We start from the raw sequence: 19,277 nt of genomic DNA on the forward strand, positions 1-19,277 counted from the left end.
AAAAGAGGATAAAATAAATTTAAACCTAACTCAACCTTAAAAACTCTCTATCACGAACGGAGAAAAATTGTCCCGCCGTATATAAAATGTTCAGAAGTTCAGTTCTTACCGATGTGATAATACTGCTATTTCTTACTATCAAACAATCGAAGTATATTGTACATAGCAAACAAATAACCTATTTCCAAAGAAATTGTGGAGAATATAATGATAAATTAAACGCCACAGTTGAACAAAATATCAAAAAGATGTTAAGAAAAAGGAACACTAAAGCCCAGGTCAGATTAGTTACAAGATGATGATCTGTTTCCATGGTTCAAAAGAGTACCCACCTAGTAGTAATAAAACTGTATTTTAACAAATATCCCTAACCAACATCTCCTCCGAAGAACAAGAGTTGCCCACACAACTAGCATAAGTAAATCACTTGCCACCACCCAAACCACCTTTAAAAAAAAAAAAAAAAAAAAAAATTAAAATTCAATAAAAAAGAAAATTCTAACTAAAAATATTTACAATTTTGTTCTGACAGAGAAAAAACCATGCAGTGTGCATGTTCTCTGTACGTACACAAGCGCAAGGTGGCAGAATTATTAGTGGTTGGGTTATAGATTTACTTCTTTACCCTTTGGATTGAGTTGATATTACGTAATTTACCTACCGCCCCAAGGAGAGCGCTGCTTCTGTATCCAACCTCCATGCAAATCCTCCGCCGTCCATCCTCCACACATCGCACGGCAGAATCAATGAATTCTTCTCCTTTCCGCACCTAACCACCCTCACTTTGCAGGTGAACGCCGCCGTTGTTTTGCTCTCCGGCAGAGGCACATCTTCCTTCATCACCAGCCAAACAACTACTTCCCCTGCGGGGCCTCCATCACCTACCAGATCTTTGTAGGCCTTGTTGGCCCACCTAACTCTGTTTAAACCGTCTGATATAAACCCTGGACAGGTGTCCTGCCCGAGATTTACAAATTTCTCCTCATCTGTACGTCCTAACCCATATACTTCCACCCACGCGTCGGTTACGCTTTCCACTTTTACCCATGACCCCACTACCCGTACTGGCTGAGGAAACATCACTCTAGAACGATCCATACCAACTCCTCCTCCGTACCCCTGCAGCAACTGCAACTGACCATTAATATCATTATTGTTGTTATTATTACTGACACGCCCTTGATTACCACCAAAACTCAACCAGATCGGAGCATTCTTTTCGTTTTTCTTCACCAAATGATCCGTCGGAGAGTCCTCCTTCCTTTCCGGACTCTCCGACAATAACGGCAGCGTCACTACGGTTTCACCACCAGACACCGTTTTACCACTAGATTCATTTTCTTCAGGTGAAGCCGCTTTCCTTTTCCTACCGGTACTAGTTCCGCTATTGGATTTCTTGTTAGAACTACTACTATTACCATTTTTATTGTGATCTTTAACGTACCTTCTCTTCCACCGTCCAGTACTTGGAGTAACCTCAGTCTTCTGCGGCGGAGTAGTAGCTCCGGAAACAGAACCACCGGCTGCCGGTTTCGGCGCAATAGGTCTATACCGCAGCATTATCCGGTCCACCTTTGACATATCGTACGCTCCCCCACCCCCCGCCGCGTACCTAGCTATACAACACCCTCCTCTCCCATCCATTTCCTCTTATTCTTAAGAGGAGAAGAAGAATCTTTCGTATTTTTGATTGATTTTAGGGATTTTAATTGTGAGGTTGAATGAAAGCAAAGAGAAGTGAAGGTATAGGAGGTGAATTTATAAGTGGGAAGAGAGAAGAAGGGACGCGTGTGAGGGTGGTGAATAACACGTGGGAGAAGAGAGGTGAAACAGCGCAGAGAGGTGATTGGTTAAAGAGTATAACGTGGCGTTATGTTAAGGTGAGCCCCACGTGATTGAACCTATAGGATTGAGGTTTTGGGGTGGGGTCCACGTTGTAGCCAATGAGAATGAAGGGAGTGTTATGGTGTGGTATCAGTAGAGGGACACGTAGGTGTAGTAGGGTGTGTTGTGGGGTCGTGTGTGGTACAGGGTCTTCCAGAAGAAGAACACGTGGTCCAATGGATGGAGAATCAAGTTGGACTCTGTATAACGATAGCACCACGTGGATGGTTGATTCTACTTGCAAAATTTGTGGGTTCAAAGTTCTGATACTTTGACGAGACCATGGGACCATTGTTTTTTCTTTTTATAATATATATTACTCCATCGCTTATTATTTAACCCATTTTAATTTGAACAGAGTTAACAAGAAAGAAGAAAATATAATTAAATCTTACGTTCTTCATTTTTTTAAAAAATAATCCTTTTTTATATTACCTTTATCTCATTTTATGTGTCACATTTAATTGAACACAAAGTTAAAAAAATAAATAACGATTTTGTAAAATTTAAAAAATTGTCCCTTCTAAAGTTATTTTAATATTTACTTTTTAGTTATTTTTTTTTGTTAAATGAAACCAACTAAGGATAAAATGATAATAATATCATTAAATAGTTACCAAATAAAGAAATATGACATTTTTTGAAAACGAACTAAAAAAAATCACGACACATAAAATGAAACGAAAAAAGTCTATGTTTAAAAGAGGATTTTTTTTTTTTTTAGATGGCGTAGAGCCGATATTGAGATGTCAATGGGAGTTCTTGAGAAATTAAAGATCAATCTATCATTCTTAGAGTAACTAGCAATACATAATTTAAATTTTTTTATGTAACATGTTTAGGATCAAAAGTTTAAAGAATACTTTTTGTACATGTAATTACATAACTTTTATTTAAGAACATAAAATTAAATTTTTTTTCTTAAATTTTGTAGCAAGTCAAAACATGTTAATCTTTTTAAAAAGATTGAAGTATATTAGATAATATGTCAAGTGTATGAAAATGTTTTTTAATTAATTCTCTCTCATCTTAAATCACTTGACATATTTGTTATAAAAAAAATTTATCTCAAAATAGTTGGCATCAGGCCTATTTGGCCATGAAAATCATAATTTTTTTGAGTTAAAGTTGAAGTTGAAGATGAAGTTTGAGTTAGAGTTGTGTTTAGCCATGAGTATGAATTAAAGTTGCTTTTGAAATTTTGTGAGAGAAGATGAGTAAAGAAAGTGAAAATGTTATAAATGTATTTACATTATAGTGAATGTGTATCAAGATCTATTAAGATCTACTTTGATCTCTATTAAGATTTAAAGCATCTATCTTTTACTCAAATTAGGAGTAAATTTTTCCTATAAATAGAGGGATTTTGTTCATTATATTTACAATCTGATATCTCTCATCCCTCAAAAAAAAAATAACAATTACTCTCTCTATTCTTCTTCTTTATTCTTTTTTTGCTTTATTACAAAAAACAAGTAAAACTTGTTTTTACTTTTCAAAATAAAATTTGAAATTTTCTTGACCAAACACATCTTTTTTTTTTTTTTTTTTTTTTATGAAAGTAAAATATTTTTTCGAAAATATGTGAATAGTTTTCATTGCCAAGCGGCTACTAAAAATTCAATAGATAAATATTTTTTTTTTCACTATATCCATGTTAATCTAGAAAGATTAATCTACTCTCAAACTGGAGTATTCAAGATTAAAAAAAACATGTTAGTCAATTTGACGTTCTTATTAATTTCTCCTTTAGCAATCATTAAGGATCGTTCAATACGAGGTATAAGATATAATAGTTTCTAAATAAAATATAAAATTATCCTTGTATTTATTTGAAGGTATAAGCTAGTTTCAATATTATTTATTCGGTAGTTTGTTCTCAATCAAATTATATCTAAAAATTATGTAAAAAATAAATATATCAAGTAATTTGAAATAGAAAAAATCACCGTAAATATATAATGTATAAAAATAAAATTAAATAATTATTAAATTTTTTATTTTTTTTTTAGTGAATTGAGAAGAAATTTATGCTAAACAATTTTAAATGAAGAGAATATTATTTTTTTAATGGTGTCCAGTGTATGTGTTGGGACTCTAAAAAATCCAAATCGATGCATTGCAGGTTCTATTTTTAGACAGAATGCTTTTAACAGAATTTTTCATTTCCAACTAATCGAATTAAAAATGGAGTGATTCTAAGTATCTCACAATAATCGGTATTTGTCATCTACCGTTGTTAAGAAAAAAACCCTTACATCATTAAAGTGCGTACATTATTGGTGTAAATAATTAGGTGCATTTTTGAATAATTAAACAATATTTCTCGATAAATGTCTTTAATTTAAATTTGTAATTTAAAAACAAACTAAATTATCCGTTACATCCATCACATACAAGTACTATTATTTGTACTTGGGGCCGGGTTGTTCGTTCGAGAACAAAGTTATTTTAGTAGTATTATAACGACAAGATTACAAGATGAGGTTCGATAGTGGATATTTTCATTTAGTAAATTTTTGATTTGTTGAATAAAAAATGAATATGCATGATATAATAAAAAATATATATTTTGTTTAAATTGAATAAATATCGATAATCTTTTTCTCATTCTAATCAAGTTTTTCTTTTATTTATTTATGTTTTGGGGAAAAAGCTTTGAAGAAGGAAAGGTTTGTTGTTTTGTATTCGAATGTTAATAATTTCAAGATTGTTCTCTAGCATATAGTATGGCTTCAAATTCACATATGACATGCATGTATTAGCATTGGTGCATATATTGGGCGTGAATAATTTTTTTATCCTACATTATATGAAATTATTAATCTCTCAATAAGAATAATATCACATTCTTACAATATAAACAACCTAGAGGTTCCAACTCTTAAATAAGAAATTATATTTTCTTATTTCACTGACCAAACGTCCCACTAGGAAACTGTGATTTGTACCCAACAAAAAAAATAAAATTAATTATTGTATTTTTTAAACAATTTTAGGAATAGTAGTGAAATTACAATTCAGTTTCTATGTTTGTTTCAAATTTAAAACAATGAACTGATAATAGCGGTGATCAATATGGCTTGCTTCTACTGAAACACACTGAATATTTGATTTTCTTTTGAGTATTGAATTGACAAGACAAGGGACAAACAGACAATGTTAAATCCTAGCGTAGATCTTTGGCACATTACTTAAATATATATATGATGTGACCTACCATCAAACCATATTATTCATTTCTCCTCTTTACAAAAAGGTGAACATAAATTGAAGACATTCACAATACTATTTTGAGCTTTTAACATTTTTCTCAATAAACTCAAAATTCTTCATGATATGTATTATTATGAGGAGTTTTATTTGATAGGTTAGTTGAACTAATGCGAATGAATTTAAGTTTTGTCATTCAGAAACACAAGATGTAGAGTTATTGCACATTCTGTTAAGTTTTTTTTTAATCATAAAAAGGAAGAATTTTCGCTATTGCTGCTATATAATTGTAATACTACTAGGAATAATTACCCCACTTTGTGGGAATACACTGATGTTGTTGTTGTACTACTAGAAATAATTAATACCCATCGTAGCGATATATCGTTGCTTAACAGTACTTGTTCTCTTAATTCATTTTGTACGAATATTTTCTTATTCTTATTCTTTTATTCTATATTAAAAAAATTCCAACATTTCTTGCTCGATTAGCTTCAATTTCTGTATTTTCTCTCACTTTTTTTTTTTTTTTTTACAGTATATTAATGAGAACGGAAAAGGTAAAAGATTACATGTGTGAAATTCTTAACATCCTTCATTTAATTGATTGTAGTGAAGATAATTTTTATATTTTTAGCTGTTGATGTACTAAAGCTCCTCTGTTCTTTATCTTAACTGATGTATTAGTAACGACGAATTAATTAATAATTAAGTCATAATACTACACAGATATTGTGGTTGGTAATTTAGATTTTAGCATGTATACCCAACATCCCAGATCAATGGTTTTTTATTACTATACTTTATATTCATATATAGAAAAAAGGATCTATGTACAAGTTGTGGACAAGGACATTTACCAAATCATGTGAATAATATCTGTTTTCCAGAATTGTCAAAAATATTATTACTACATACAAAATGAATACGTGTTGGTTGGTAGGAAGATACAGATATAAAACTTCGTCATCAGTCAAATGGCATGAGGTGTTAGATGTTCCCATGACTATATGCAATTGATCTTCATCATCCAAAATCTACAATCATTCACATATATTTATCTTATTATTTTTGTGTATCTATGTCATAAAAAAATATTTTAGATATATTGGATTATATTACTGTATAATTTTAAACTAAAAGTATGATTTTGCAAACATTTTTTTATATATTTTCGTTTCATTTGATGCGCCTTATTGAGCGATTTCAAATTTATGAAAGTGAGATTTATGAATTTTTGATCTTACATTAATAACTAGTAAGGTTGACGTTATGTGACCATGATGTCACAGGCAGACATCGTGGGCACAGCCTAGCGGAAATGTAATGTGGTACTGTGTACAATACACTCTTGAGGTCCCCTTTAATTTGCATGCAATAGACTCTTGAGGTCCTCAAACCCTACGTACAATGTGAGCTTTATTGCATTGAATAATTTTTTATTTTTTGAACATTAAATTGGAATAATTACTTTTTATGCCATTTGTAAAGAGAAATACAGTACCAACTATTATTTTGCATGAATAAGAGAACATTATGTTACGAACCATAGACGAGCGAGTTGATTGGACCAATTAACAACTAATATTATTTCCTTTTTAAAGAAATAATAATGGTGTTTGTTTTTTCAGAGAGGAAAATGATTTGATGCTAATGTAGTACTAACAATCCTTATAAAAATGTTTCCAGTGAAGAGCTTACAGCAAATTAAGGATTAGATTCTTCTTTAACAGCACATAAAATTAAAGTTGTAGTAAACCTAAAGAAGAAGAAGCAGTACACTTGATGATTTAGATGATTGCTGCGCCGAATTTGAGTTACTTTATGTTAAGTAACTTCAATTTTTTGGATAATTCCATTATCCACCATTTGTGATAATCACACGGGGGAAAAAAAAAAGAACAACCACATGGACTTTATTTTGGTGCGTTACGTTGCTTGATAGACTACAAGTACTTTTCGCCGTTTTTCTGCAATTTACGAGCAGGATAATAGGCGTGTTAATTTGATAGGACGAAAAAACAATTTGTGCTTTTTCTTTTTTAAAAGTGAGTTTTAATTGTTTTATAATGTTTTTATAAATAAATATTTTTTTAAAAAAATTTATATATAATTTAGTAAAATATTATGAGGGTGGGGATTCGAGGATGACGGGGTGAGGTGATGGTTAAGAGATGAGATCGATTGGGTATATTGAGATTTGTGGGTAGTGGTGGATCTAAAAATTTTGAGAACAGTGTACCTAAGGGTCAGTGGCGGAGCTAGAATTTTTACTGAAGGGGTTCAGAAGTAAATATACGGACTAGTCGAAGGAGGTTCAATACTATATATACATAAAAAAAGTTTTGATCATATAAAAATAGTATAATTTTCCGATGAAAGGGGTTCGGATGAACTCCTGAAATGTATGTGGCTCCGCCACTAATAAGGGTGTGAAAAATTAAACAACACATTCATAACATGGCCTACTTATGTACTCCGAATCATTTTTTAGCGAAAGGTGTGCCTTAGAATACCCTTGGCCTAAGGTGGCTCTACCCATGTATTGTGGTTCAGGAGGCAACTGTTAGGATTGAAACAATCAGGTATTATGCGAGAACTAACAAACCAAACCTCGAAAGATGATAAATGAGAAGACAAAGGAGAAATATTCAAAGAGACACAATAATTTAATGTGATTCGTCAAATGACCTATATTGACAAAAAAGAGATAACAATCCATTATAGTATAAAAAAAATACAAAATATCGAGAGAAGTAATAAATTTTTTTGTCCATTTCCAAGAGCTTAGTTTTAGTGAAAAAATTATTTTCATCAATCAAACATGAAAAGAATTAGAAACCAAATACATCCAATCGGCGCTACTTGAATAAACATGAAAGGCCAAAAATAGCTATTCCAATATATGAAAATTTTAAACAATTGCTCTCTCTCAAAAGGAATGAACAGATTCGATGTATCATATAATGCATTTGGAGCAATTTCGAAAATGTAAGTTAATTTTTATATATATAAACGATTTTCTATTGTGAAAATAAAATTTCGATAAAAATGTATATTCTGGAACTAAAAAGGACAATGTCCTAAGAGTTTCACTTCTACAAGTCCAAACTTTCATGAGTTTTTCTTGAGTTTGAACAACGTAAGTCAAATTGCAATAGCATTTCCTTGGAGTCTTTGTATTTTAAATAACGCTGAAGTTATAAAACTTTTCGTACTTCAATATAGTAATATTACTATATTATGGTCTAAATGATATTTTTGCATTACAAATAGTTCAAGTTAAATTAATAAATTTAAACTTGTTGTTAACATTATTTGATGAATGATTCAAAAAGTGATGGTTTGTGCATTTGTTCCAAATAATACAAGTAGTAGAAGAGTCTGGAAAAGGGAAGCAGGCAATGGAATCCAACGAGAAAAAGATGTGTTAAAAGAGTATTGAAATGTGGTAGTTGGTCTATGGATGAGCAATATTTTCAACAATTTAGTACAAGCATATATAATGTAATGCATCATCATGTGTGGTCCTAGTACAAGGTGAACTATTGTTATTGGACAAATTGTACTTCAAGTCTTCAACTCAATGAGATTAGCAGTTTGAATAAATGGATATAATAATGGTTGTGGGTGAAAAAGTAACAGTAACTAATTTGCTAATTGCAAATTTGTAATTGCTTTAATTCTCAGTTTGAAAATTTCCAAAAGGAGGATTCCCTTTCGTAAGACTTCACTAACCAACTCAAGTGAGTTTGATGACTAATACTATTTTTGCTCTTTTTAGTTATAGATTAATATACACTCATATCAGAAACATACCTAATTAAAGACTTAACATTTTTGAGTTTTGAATTTGAACTTTGAAGTTAAAAAGTTTTTTTTTTTTTTGGGAAATTTATTAAATGTACATATTTAATAAATAATAATATATACAAGCATTTAGATCATAATTAATAAGTTATGTCAAATTTCTACTTCCAATTTTCATAATTTAGCTCTGCCTTTATCGACACACGAATACTCATTAACACTATCAACGTACTTTTTTTTTTGGTTTTCCATCCAGTGTTCGATGTTTGGTGCCCGCATTGGAGCCTCGACTAATCCGGATCGCACGTTGCAGGGCCCATTAAGGTGGCAGCACTCCCAACAGAGTTTTCTCCATACCCAGGGTGGAACCCTCGAGCTCTGGTTAAGGGCGGAGCAGCTCCATCCACTGCACCACAATCCATATTGGTTCAACGTACTTAATTTATTGTAACTTGCTACTTTATTTTTAAGTTAATGGTCAAAACATACCTAAATTATTCGTGATAGTTTAGATAGAAAATTCGTACATCTGATATTTCATGTATAAAACGCAAAAAATCAAGACATTTTTGATGTTTTTCACCCTCCACACTTTCATTTTTCGACAACACTGTGGCTTTCATGGGCGACTAGACGATGTAGTTGCTAGTCAATTAACTTGATAAATGATAATTAATTAGTTCATATTCACATCAAATATTAGTTAATTTAATCTTCATAATTCGAATCAAATCACATAAATTAAAATAAAATATATATAAAAAAAAAAAATTAATTTCAAAATTACTAATGCTGAGAAATAACGCGCGGGCAATAGTGTGGAGGCATATTTAGTAGTTGAGAAGTGAAAACAGCTCTGAACCATCCTTTAGTTGTGCTGCGGCTGTTTGGTGTTCAAATGTTCATATGGTTTTATGGATATGAAGAGCCAAATTAAACTTTTAACTAGAAAGTTATGTATGTGCAGATGGACCAATTAATGGTTAGAGTTGGATATATGAACAAATTAAAGGATACTTAATCTTTATCATATATTATATATGCTGTCTTATCAAACCTCTCTTTATGTGACAAGTGCCTCATTTTCATAAATTGGTCTGACTCTCAGCTATATTCTAGTTTCTAGTACGAACCAACCAACTAAAATGATGTGAAAATCAACCAGTTGATAGGAAGAAAAGTGGCTCCACTAATTTGAGTATTCCCTCTTCGGTATTAATTACCAAGATTACTAAATTTTAAAAGTTCAAACATATTATTATTAATTAGTTCATATTAGTATAATGTTTAAATCTCCATAAGGTTAGCGTAGCTTTGTTTTAAGATAGAGTGCATAGTTAGCTAAGAGAGGTAAGGTTAAAGTAGTATTAATAAATAAAAATTTGTTTTCTTTATGACTTTTTTATCGAGTGTAAAAGAGAAACATAACAATTAACATGGAATGAACAGATTTTGAATATTTTTTACAACTAATATTCTTGTATAGAGACATCTTTTCAACAGTGACAAAGATAAAATTTATATAAAATTATAACTCAAAATTTGTGCGGATTAAAAAAAAAACAAACGAAATTGGAGCTGGAATAATGTAGAGTTGGCCTCGCTAACAAGTTAGATTGCCAAATATACTGTGTATCAGTTAGTGAAAAAATATCATATAGTTTGGTCCTAACCTATCATAACCTATAAAACATGGCACATGAAATTAATTATTTTTTTCATATTAATTTATATGATGTATTTTTATTAACCACAAAGTTCAAGAAAGATGAACCCTTTAAAAATTGTTACTTCCTCTGTTCCATTTTAGTTGGATACATTACATGATGATTAAACAATCATAAATTGAATAATAAAATTTTTACCCGTTACCCATATTAAAGATATCCATTGAGCATTAGAATGGACATTGAAATTGTTATTATTAACACAGTAAACTATTAGTTGTAGGAGTGAAATGAAAAAAAAAAATATTAATTATATTCTGATTTAAGAAATTATCAACTAATATGAGATATTTATATTTAGTAAGATAACCAACCAAATTGAGACAAAAAAAGTATTAAATAAGTCTTAATTATTTATGCGATATAAATTACTCGTTGCATTTATAAATTATTATTTGTCTAAAACAGACTAAAAAGGAGAGTTTATCACATGCTCGGAGATAAATAACGTATATCTTTCAACACGAACAAGCTGTTGACACTTGGCAGTAGAGATGTGGAGGAATGCACATAGACTAAGCCATTTAATTTGAGTTTATTTGCCCCTAATTCACATGTCTTCAATTAATTAACGGCGCAAATAGTCAATAGAGAAAACGAAAGGGGGTTAATGAGTAAGAGCTATGATTGACAAAAATGGAGTTAAATTATCAAAACAAAATCTTGCTTACACACATATCTAAGTGGTAGGCAGGATTCTATGAAAGCTACTCTTTTACTTATTAATTAGAGATCAATTCACAATCACTATTTTTAATTTTGGGTTACCACTTATCCACGTTGCGTAAGGGACCAGTAATTGTGTTTCTCAATATCATTCATTACATTCACTGAACTAATTGTGAACTACATTTACTTGTTTCTCCTCAACCAATATTGCTCCATTACTGTTATTTGTTTCGAGTCGAGGATTTGTTAAAAACAGTAAATCTCTCTACTTCGTCTGAGGTAGTGGTATGGACTGTATATACTTTATCCTCTTCAGACCTTACTTTATGAAAATACACTGAATATGTTGTGGTTATTATAGATAATACTCCATTAGTGATCTAGAAGAATAAACTTGCTGGGATTAAAATATTGGAGTGTACTTCTTCACGTATTATCTTTTGCTTCCTTTATTGCATCCCCCTAAATGTTCATCCCAGCAAACCGAATGTTAATTTTCGTACAAAAAATAAAGAGCAAAAGATAAAGAAAACAATTATAGAATAAGTAAACTACGGGCCCATTTGGTCAGGAAAATTACTAAATTTTCAAACAATAATCTTTCTTTATAAAGTGAAAACGATATAAATGCAAATTGAAATCATGAATATAAATTGAAGTTATTTTGAACGTTTGTGAATGACATGGAGTGAAAAAAGGTAAAAACAACTCCAAAAAAATTTATAAAAATCCTAACTAAACGTAATTTTTGATATTCAAAAACATTTTAAAATATTCATGACCCAACGGCCAGTATATAATATTGATATTTGGCGTCGTGATTAGGGTTTTGAGGGTACTTTCAAAACTAAATCAATATAATATAAAAATGGTTATATTTAATGGATTTGCTGGTTGAAGCCGATTGGCACCCGTAATAAAGTGATTACGACTCGAGTAGCTTTCAGTCAGACAGGACTATCTATGGGATTTTTATTTATATATACTGAAGTGAAGTACAGTACATTTTTTTACACATTCAATATATTATATTATCTAATATAATATACTAGAATTTATGCGTATGATTTTTATTGGCTGATATATCATTGAAATGTTATGCTTTAATTACAAGCAATTTGATAGTATAAATATATACTCCTAGATTTTTTGCACAGTTCGATATATTTGCGCCCGTGAAGTATGTTATCTTATTTAATACGAATACGCCAAGCACCATCTTTGATTTACTGTTAACATGGATAAAGCACAACCACCAAGAATTGTAGTGGAAAAAATGAAATCCCTCAGTATTAATTAGTGATTTTAGGTTCGAGCGGATATCAAATATCGAATAAAAAAGTTGCAGACTAAGGGATCCTAATAATGTTATTCACGTTTAGTCTTAAGGGGTTTTGGTTGGGAAAGGGTTATTTCGAGATTAATTATCCCACCATGTATTTGGGTGAGATTATTTATTCCATCACTATGGTGTAAATGGTGGGATAAATATTAATCTCGACTATAACTAATACTTCAAATCAAATATGAAATAAAGTAATATTTTATTTTATCGCGGGACTATTTAACCCTATACCTCACACCAAACGACCCCTTAATAGTGTTATTCACGTTTTGCTTTTTCATAGGGGAAGGGAACGGTGTATATAAAACGAAAAAAATATTGTGGTGAAAATCAAGTCGTCCACGAATAAAAAGTATTTGGTTCCTAATATTGTCAAGTTCACAGGACAGGTGGAAAATTGAAATCCCAAACTATATCTGCCAGATCAAATGTCAAAATACATACATTTTAGGTAAATATAAGCATCGCTAATACAATTCTTTGGCATTATCTTTTTTTTTTTTTCCTTGGCGTATATATCACAACCCTTTAAAAGAAAAAAATTACAGAAATGCAACCATGTTTAAAATGGTTTGAGAATGCCATTTTTAAGGATATCTTGTTTTTCCATATATGCATGTTGATGTACCTACATTTTTTTCCAAAGTATATAATTACTTGGATGATGATGAAAAAAAATTTCTACTTTTAGCATTGGGATATTCCCAGTACCTACCTGCAAGATTGTCTATACTAATAATTTAATGTTAGTTTTTTTTAATATAGTTCTAGACGATTATGGGTAGAATCATCACTAATTAAGAGAAACATAATCCTCAATTTTGAAAAAGACATTTATGATCATTGTATCTTAATATGTCATATAGTCTTACAAAGCTAGCTAATGTCCTCTGAGAGTGAGACATATATAATTTTATATTTTGATTATGATCATAGATTTTCAGAAATTAAGTTTTAGTGTAGAAGAAGAGAAATTTCGTCCTTGCCTATAACTATAAGTGACGTTCTTCAATAAATAATACTAACTGACCTATGTTTGTGTAATTATTAATGCAATCGAGAAATTTTAATTTTGCATTAGGAGTATATCTTATATACTTTTCGATTCTTTGTTTAAACGTAATAAGAAATCTACTTTTATAGATTAAAGGAAATGGATCAATTTTTCTTATCTACATTTCTACTTGCATTATTAAAATATAATCAAATTTCTACTCTTATTTCAATTATCATGTTATAGCAAAATTGGATATAAAATTAGGGAGAGGAAGTACAATAATTCTGGATTTCATTTGAGGAACAATATCTTATTCCCTTCCCCACATAGAGGGTGCTAACTCTTTAATCTTGGTTCGTTAGAATATATATATGAATATATGTGTGTGTGTAAAGTAATAAACATGACATGACATACTATACCTATATAGCAAAGTCAAAAATTTTAACAAGGGAATTCAAAATACTACAACTTTGAAAGTAATTGGTTGTGTTCATTATAAGAGGATCTTCAACAATTTGTAAAAATTAGCACCAAATGCTTTACTACACAAGCTTGGTTGAGCAGAGGAAGAGCTAATATGAGAAGTACTCACAGTAGAATTCAGTAACTTTTGTTTCATTATTATACTTTATATTCAATAACCCATTACCGAAATTTACTGAATTGGTGTATAATATAAATCGTAGAATTCATAAATTTAAATTTAAAACTGATAAATTTTAAATTACAAAGGCATGCCCTCATCTTCTTTCTTTTGTCCTGTATAGTACTCCCTTCATTTCTTATTATTCGCTCCTTTTTCTTCTTTTTTTTTTTCCAAAGTTTCGTCATTTTATATTCATGCATCTTTATCATTTTGCAATTTTATAAATACTTGTTTTAGGGTTTAAAAGGACGGCCAGAGTCGAAGTGTAACATTGATTATGTCCCTCCTCCTTACATTAATTATAACAGTTCTTATTATTATATTTATAAGTTGTATTTAAAAATGAATTTATTCTCCTTGGCTTGCTAAAAGTAGATAGCAATCTGGAAAAGTCGTAGATTTGGATAATGGAATACCAATTAGAACACAACACATAAAAGCAAATGTAATGATGGAAAGGATTATTATGTCTATAAATAAATTAGTAGTGCATGTTTAGCTTAAGTTGGAAAGAAGAATTAATGAGTTGACACGTGTTGACGTGGGTACCATAGGAAAGTGGACTGTTGCTGGATTAGGTTTATTCAACTTTCAAAGTCTTACTCCAACTCCAAGGAATCAAATACTAAATTCGTTAGAATATTTGCAGCTTTTAGGGCGACAAAATCTTAAAGTAAAAGATACTTTTGATGACTAATCAAAACTTCTTCCAACCAAAATTCGACACATCCCTTTACTATAATAATACTACGTCCTTTTCAATTTATGTGGTAGTTCTCTCTCCATCCATCTAATTTATTTGTCCTTTACTTAAAATTATATATTTATGTAATGAATAGCACGATATATATTCCCAAAATGAGCTACTTCATGTATTTTATTTCAATTAAATATGATATAAGTTCAACTTAAAATTAATCATAAAAATAATTATTTTTTATTTCTTATACAAAACGAGCAATAAATTTATTATATTTAAAAAATAAAATAATAAAATTCTTTATATTATTTTCTGTTAAATTAATATTAAAAAAATAAAAATAGACGGAGAAAGTAATCTGATCAAGTTTGAGAGAAGTTAAAAATACATCAAGAATTGAGTTATTTGGCCAAACTATTGTAAGAAAAAAATAAAGACTTTTGAGTAGTAACTGACAAAAGCTTTATTTCAAATTAAAGATGATAAAAAAAATATTTTTTCAAGTATATTTAAAACTTTAACCAAACTCAAATTATTGTTCCTATATTAGATAAAACTAATAAGAACAAACAAGTTTCTATATGTAATTAAGGACTTCTAACTAGTATAAAATTTCTATTTATGATGGAATCAGATTATGTCACACAGATGATATTTACTTTTATTTTAGCTACAAGATGCCGCTTTGAACGAAACAACTCCAGGTTTTATGGGAAATAGGGAATACGCATTTACTCTTTCTTATTTCCTTAATATAATGTAGCTTGTTTGTTACTCTTCTTGATTACTACTCCCTTCGTTTCACAATAAATAACTTGTTAAAGTAATTTTAGTGTGTTTACAATTCAAGACAAATGTTAGAAATTTTTCTAAATTTACCCTTCATTAAATGTGCATTGGGAGTAATGTATCATGTGTCTTTATTTTTTTAAAAGGGTAAAATTGAAAAAACATGATAAATTTATGTCTTTGCTTTTTTTTCTTAACATGTGTGTCACAATTCAACAATTAACTTATTATGCAACGGAGAGAGTATTAGTTTTGACTTTGCATGGAGTTTATAAAATAAAGAAAGTTTTTTGAAATTTATTTTTTATAATAAATCATAAATATTTAGGTGCTATAAAACATTTAGCAAAATAGACATCTGATAGTTAAATTATTACTAGTAAATATGAATTTATGTCACACTCACTTAATAAAAAGAAACGCGAGTCACATAAATTGAAACATATGAGGTTATAGTTTTTACCATATCTGGAGATCCATTTAGCTATAAAAAAAAATTATTCAATTTTTTTTTAAATATATATATTTGAAATTAGTGATTCTCATCAAAATTTCAAACTCAAAGTGAAATTGTATTTAAGTAAATTCATTATTCTAAATATTTCTTTAACCAAATACTTTTTTTTTTTAATTTAAGAACCAAACAGAATTCTATAAATTTCAAATGAAATAAAAAGTATTTGGAATCTATGGCCAAACACCCACCAAGTGCGTGAATGCTAACATTTTTTTTTCCTGTGAAACGAAAAGTACTTTCACTTTATTTTCTTCGTTCAGTAGGAATAAAACTAAAAAAAGGAACTGCTTGAAATATTTTTAAATGATGACCATATCCATTATAATTGTTTAACAAGAGGTTCAACGCAGAATTTATTCTCTCTACTATTCCCTCGTCACAAAATACAATAAATGAAACATGACAACTATTCACCTATACCCTTATTGTTTTTTGGGATAATAATTTCAACGTAAAATTTGTATAAATAAGAAAAAGAAAATCTTCACATAATTATATATTATTAAATTCCATATTTTGTTAATTCCCACCTGAGCTATATTTATTATTCATTAAATAAACAATCCTCGAATTATATAATATCTATATATAATTAGCTCGCGAAGCAAACAACCTCTCATCAAATTGAACACACTGTGTCGGAATTTAAAAAATTGAAACTTTATAATAAACGTTTTTGTGTACTTTCTATAACATACTCCTACTTAATTATTTTATACATTTACAAGAAGAAATAGAGCATTTAGGTAATAATCACAAACACGAAAAGTTCTAATTAAAGGAGAGTTAGGAGATGTATAACTTGTTTTCTTAAGTGATTTTTGTCAGATATTTGCATGCAAGGCATATTCAATAAAAAAAGAGAGAAAAAAAATAGTGTATACCACAGTGATTCATCCACCATAATAATGATCGAGAAAATGTATATTTTTTGAATATCAATTTAGAATATACTAATTTTATACAAAATTATATATATATATATATATATATATTTTTATTATATTTAACTAGCGAATGTAATTATTTTCGTGTAACTTGGCCTATTCCAATTTCAACCCGGTGTTAACGAAATAAGCAACCCAAGTTTGGGGCTTATCCGAAGTTCATCACAGGCCCGAAACTACCAAATTATTAATGGGCTTGCTCTATGTATATTCCGTATACCAAAATGGGACAATTTGGGGGGAATTGAAATTTATGTTATTTATACATTGTATATTTCTTGTTTGATCCATAAGAAAATTTAGTGAAACATAGAAAATATTTTCTATTTAGTTGGTCCATATACTCATGAAAATATACAAAAGAAGATTTGATTAGTTTGATTTAGCAACTAGGAAAATTATAAAAGACAAATAGGCAAATGAAAAACGATTATCAGCCGAACGGGTTAAATTATGATTTGTTGTTTAGTTTGTTTACTGTGCTTCACTATATAGACTTGCTATATTTTCGTCACTATTTCCTTCTTCCTTGTATTTGAATCTCCTGCAATCTATCCTCTCTGGACTTCACTTGTAGAATTTCACTAGGTATGTTGTTATTGTCGTTTAGTTCAGCTTTATCCATTTCGATCCAATTAAGTATTGATGGGACAATAAGTAACATGTTTGTTGCTTCAGTGATTCGACCCCTTTCACAAGCCAAATAAAGTCGAACCCATTTATTTGACACCCTTACCTTAAGCACCCTTCAATTTTTTGTTTGGAGTGCTAGCGCAAATATATTGATTTTTGGGACCCCAATTCAAGCCATAAACAAAGTTTATAAATTGAACTATTTGTTTTTTTCTCATCAATCCCCACCTTCGGTGAGCAGAGAAACTCCATGATCAATTTCCTAAATTTAGTGCGCTGACCGAGGAACAGGGGATTAATCTGATGGCTGCCGGCCATGGGATGTCTTGGGAAACAAAAAAAAAAAAACTCAATCCCTTAGATGTAAATTTAACTATTTCAAAATGAACTTTTAACCACATCAAAAAATTATAAATTTTAATTAAAATTTGACATAGTTCTTGTGGAATCATATTTTAGCACTATGTCCAAAGGTGGTGTTGTCAAAAATTGAGACATATATGAGTGAAGCATACATTGTTGACCTTCATTCCCCTAGACATACACTACAATTAACATCGAAATAGTTATTAATCTCCACTTCCTTCAATACACACTTCAATTTCATCACCCTCTACAATTTTTTTATTTTTCATGGAAACTAAACACTTTGTTTTACAGCCTTAAAGAAGCAAGAAAAAAGAAAAGAGTCATGAACGAGCCTGGACCAGTATTATTGACAAACCGACCCAATATCAAATTAAGGCTATTTAATGTTTGATAAATAAATAGCAAAATGGATTTCAAAACGCAATTAAACTTCCTGCACCTTTTGGTCTTATAAAAAAAATGCTCCCAAGCTATATGCAGATGATTCGGATTGAATGTGTCGAAAATATTGCAGACATAGTTAGTGTTTGATGAAAGTCTGCAGCGAAAAGAGTTGGAGCTACAATGCCAATTCACACATTGGAAGCAATGTGGTGATCTCAGCCCATTCCTTTCGTGTTCTGGCATAAGCAATGGGGTGATCTTTTGTCTGTACTGCAAAAGATGCTACTGAGTGAGTTTGTGAAGATGTCTAACATGGACGGAACTTATTATTAGTACTGGCCTTCCAATATATGAACTCACAAGATCAGATTACTAAATGGCGATAATCAATCTTGTTGGACCTTTTAGAGTTACTTTTACTGCTTGCTCTTATGTAGGGTGTTCCCAAGCTATTCCTCTGCTTTTAACAGTAATCAAGACATTATTCCTTCTTCATCCTAAGGAGGAAGTGAAATGTTATCTAGCTCTAGATGTCGCCTTCAGTGAACACGTTCAAGTTGGCTCATCGTATAGCCCCTAGGAAATTTGCTTCTTCTATGGCATTTGGTTTGGGGTACTTGTCTTGCTTGCTGCAACGAGGTGCT

General features: G+C 30.2%; 1 protein-coding gene across 1 annotated transcript; it reads right to left on the minus strand.

Moving 5' to 3' along the window:
* Positions 1 to 228: 228 nt before the first annotated feature.
* Positions 229 to 1,734, minus strand: LOC107862683. Its single transcript, XM_016708318.2, has 2 exons — positions 662 to 1,734; positions 229 to 446 (listed from the first exon to the last, which is right to left on the minus strand). Exons 1-2 carry the CDS (start codon positions 1,642 to 1,644, stop codon positions 410 to 412), a joined length of 1,020 nt encoding a protein of 339 aa, XP_016563804.2. The 5' UTR covers positions 1,645 to 1,734; the 3' UTR covers positions 229 to 409.
* Positions 1,735 to 19,277: the final 17,543 nt, after the last annotated feature.

The sequence above is a fragment of the Capsicum annuum genome, chromosome 3 (assembly GCF_002878395.1).
Source record: "Capsicum annuum cultivar UCD-10X-F1 chromosome 3, UCD10Xv1.1, whole genome shotgun sequence".
Taxonomy (NCBI): Eukaryota; Viridiplantae; Streptophyta; class Magnoliopsida; order Solanales; family Solanaceae; genus Capsicum; species Capsicum annuum.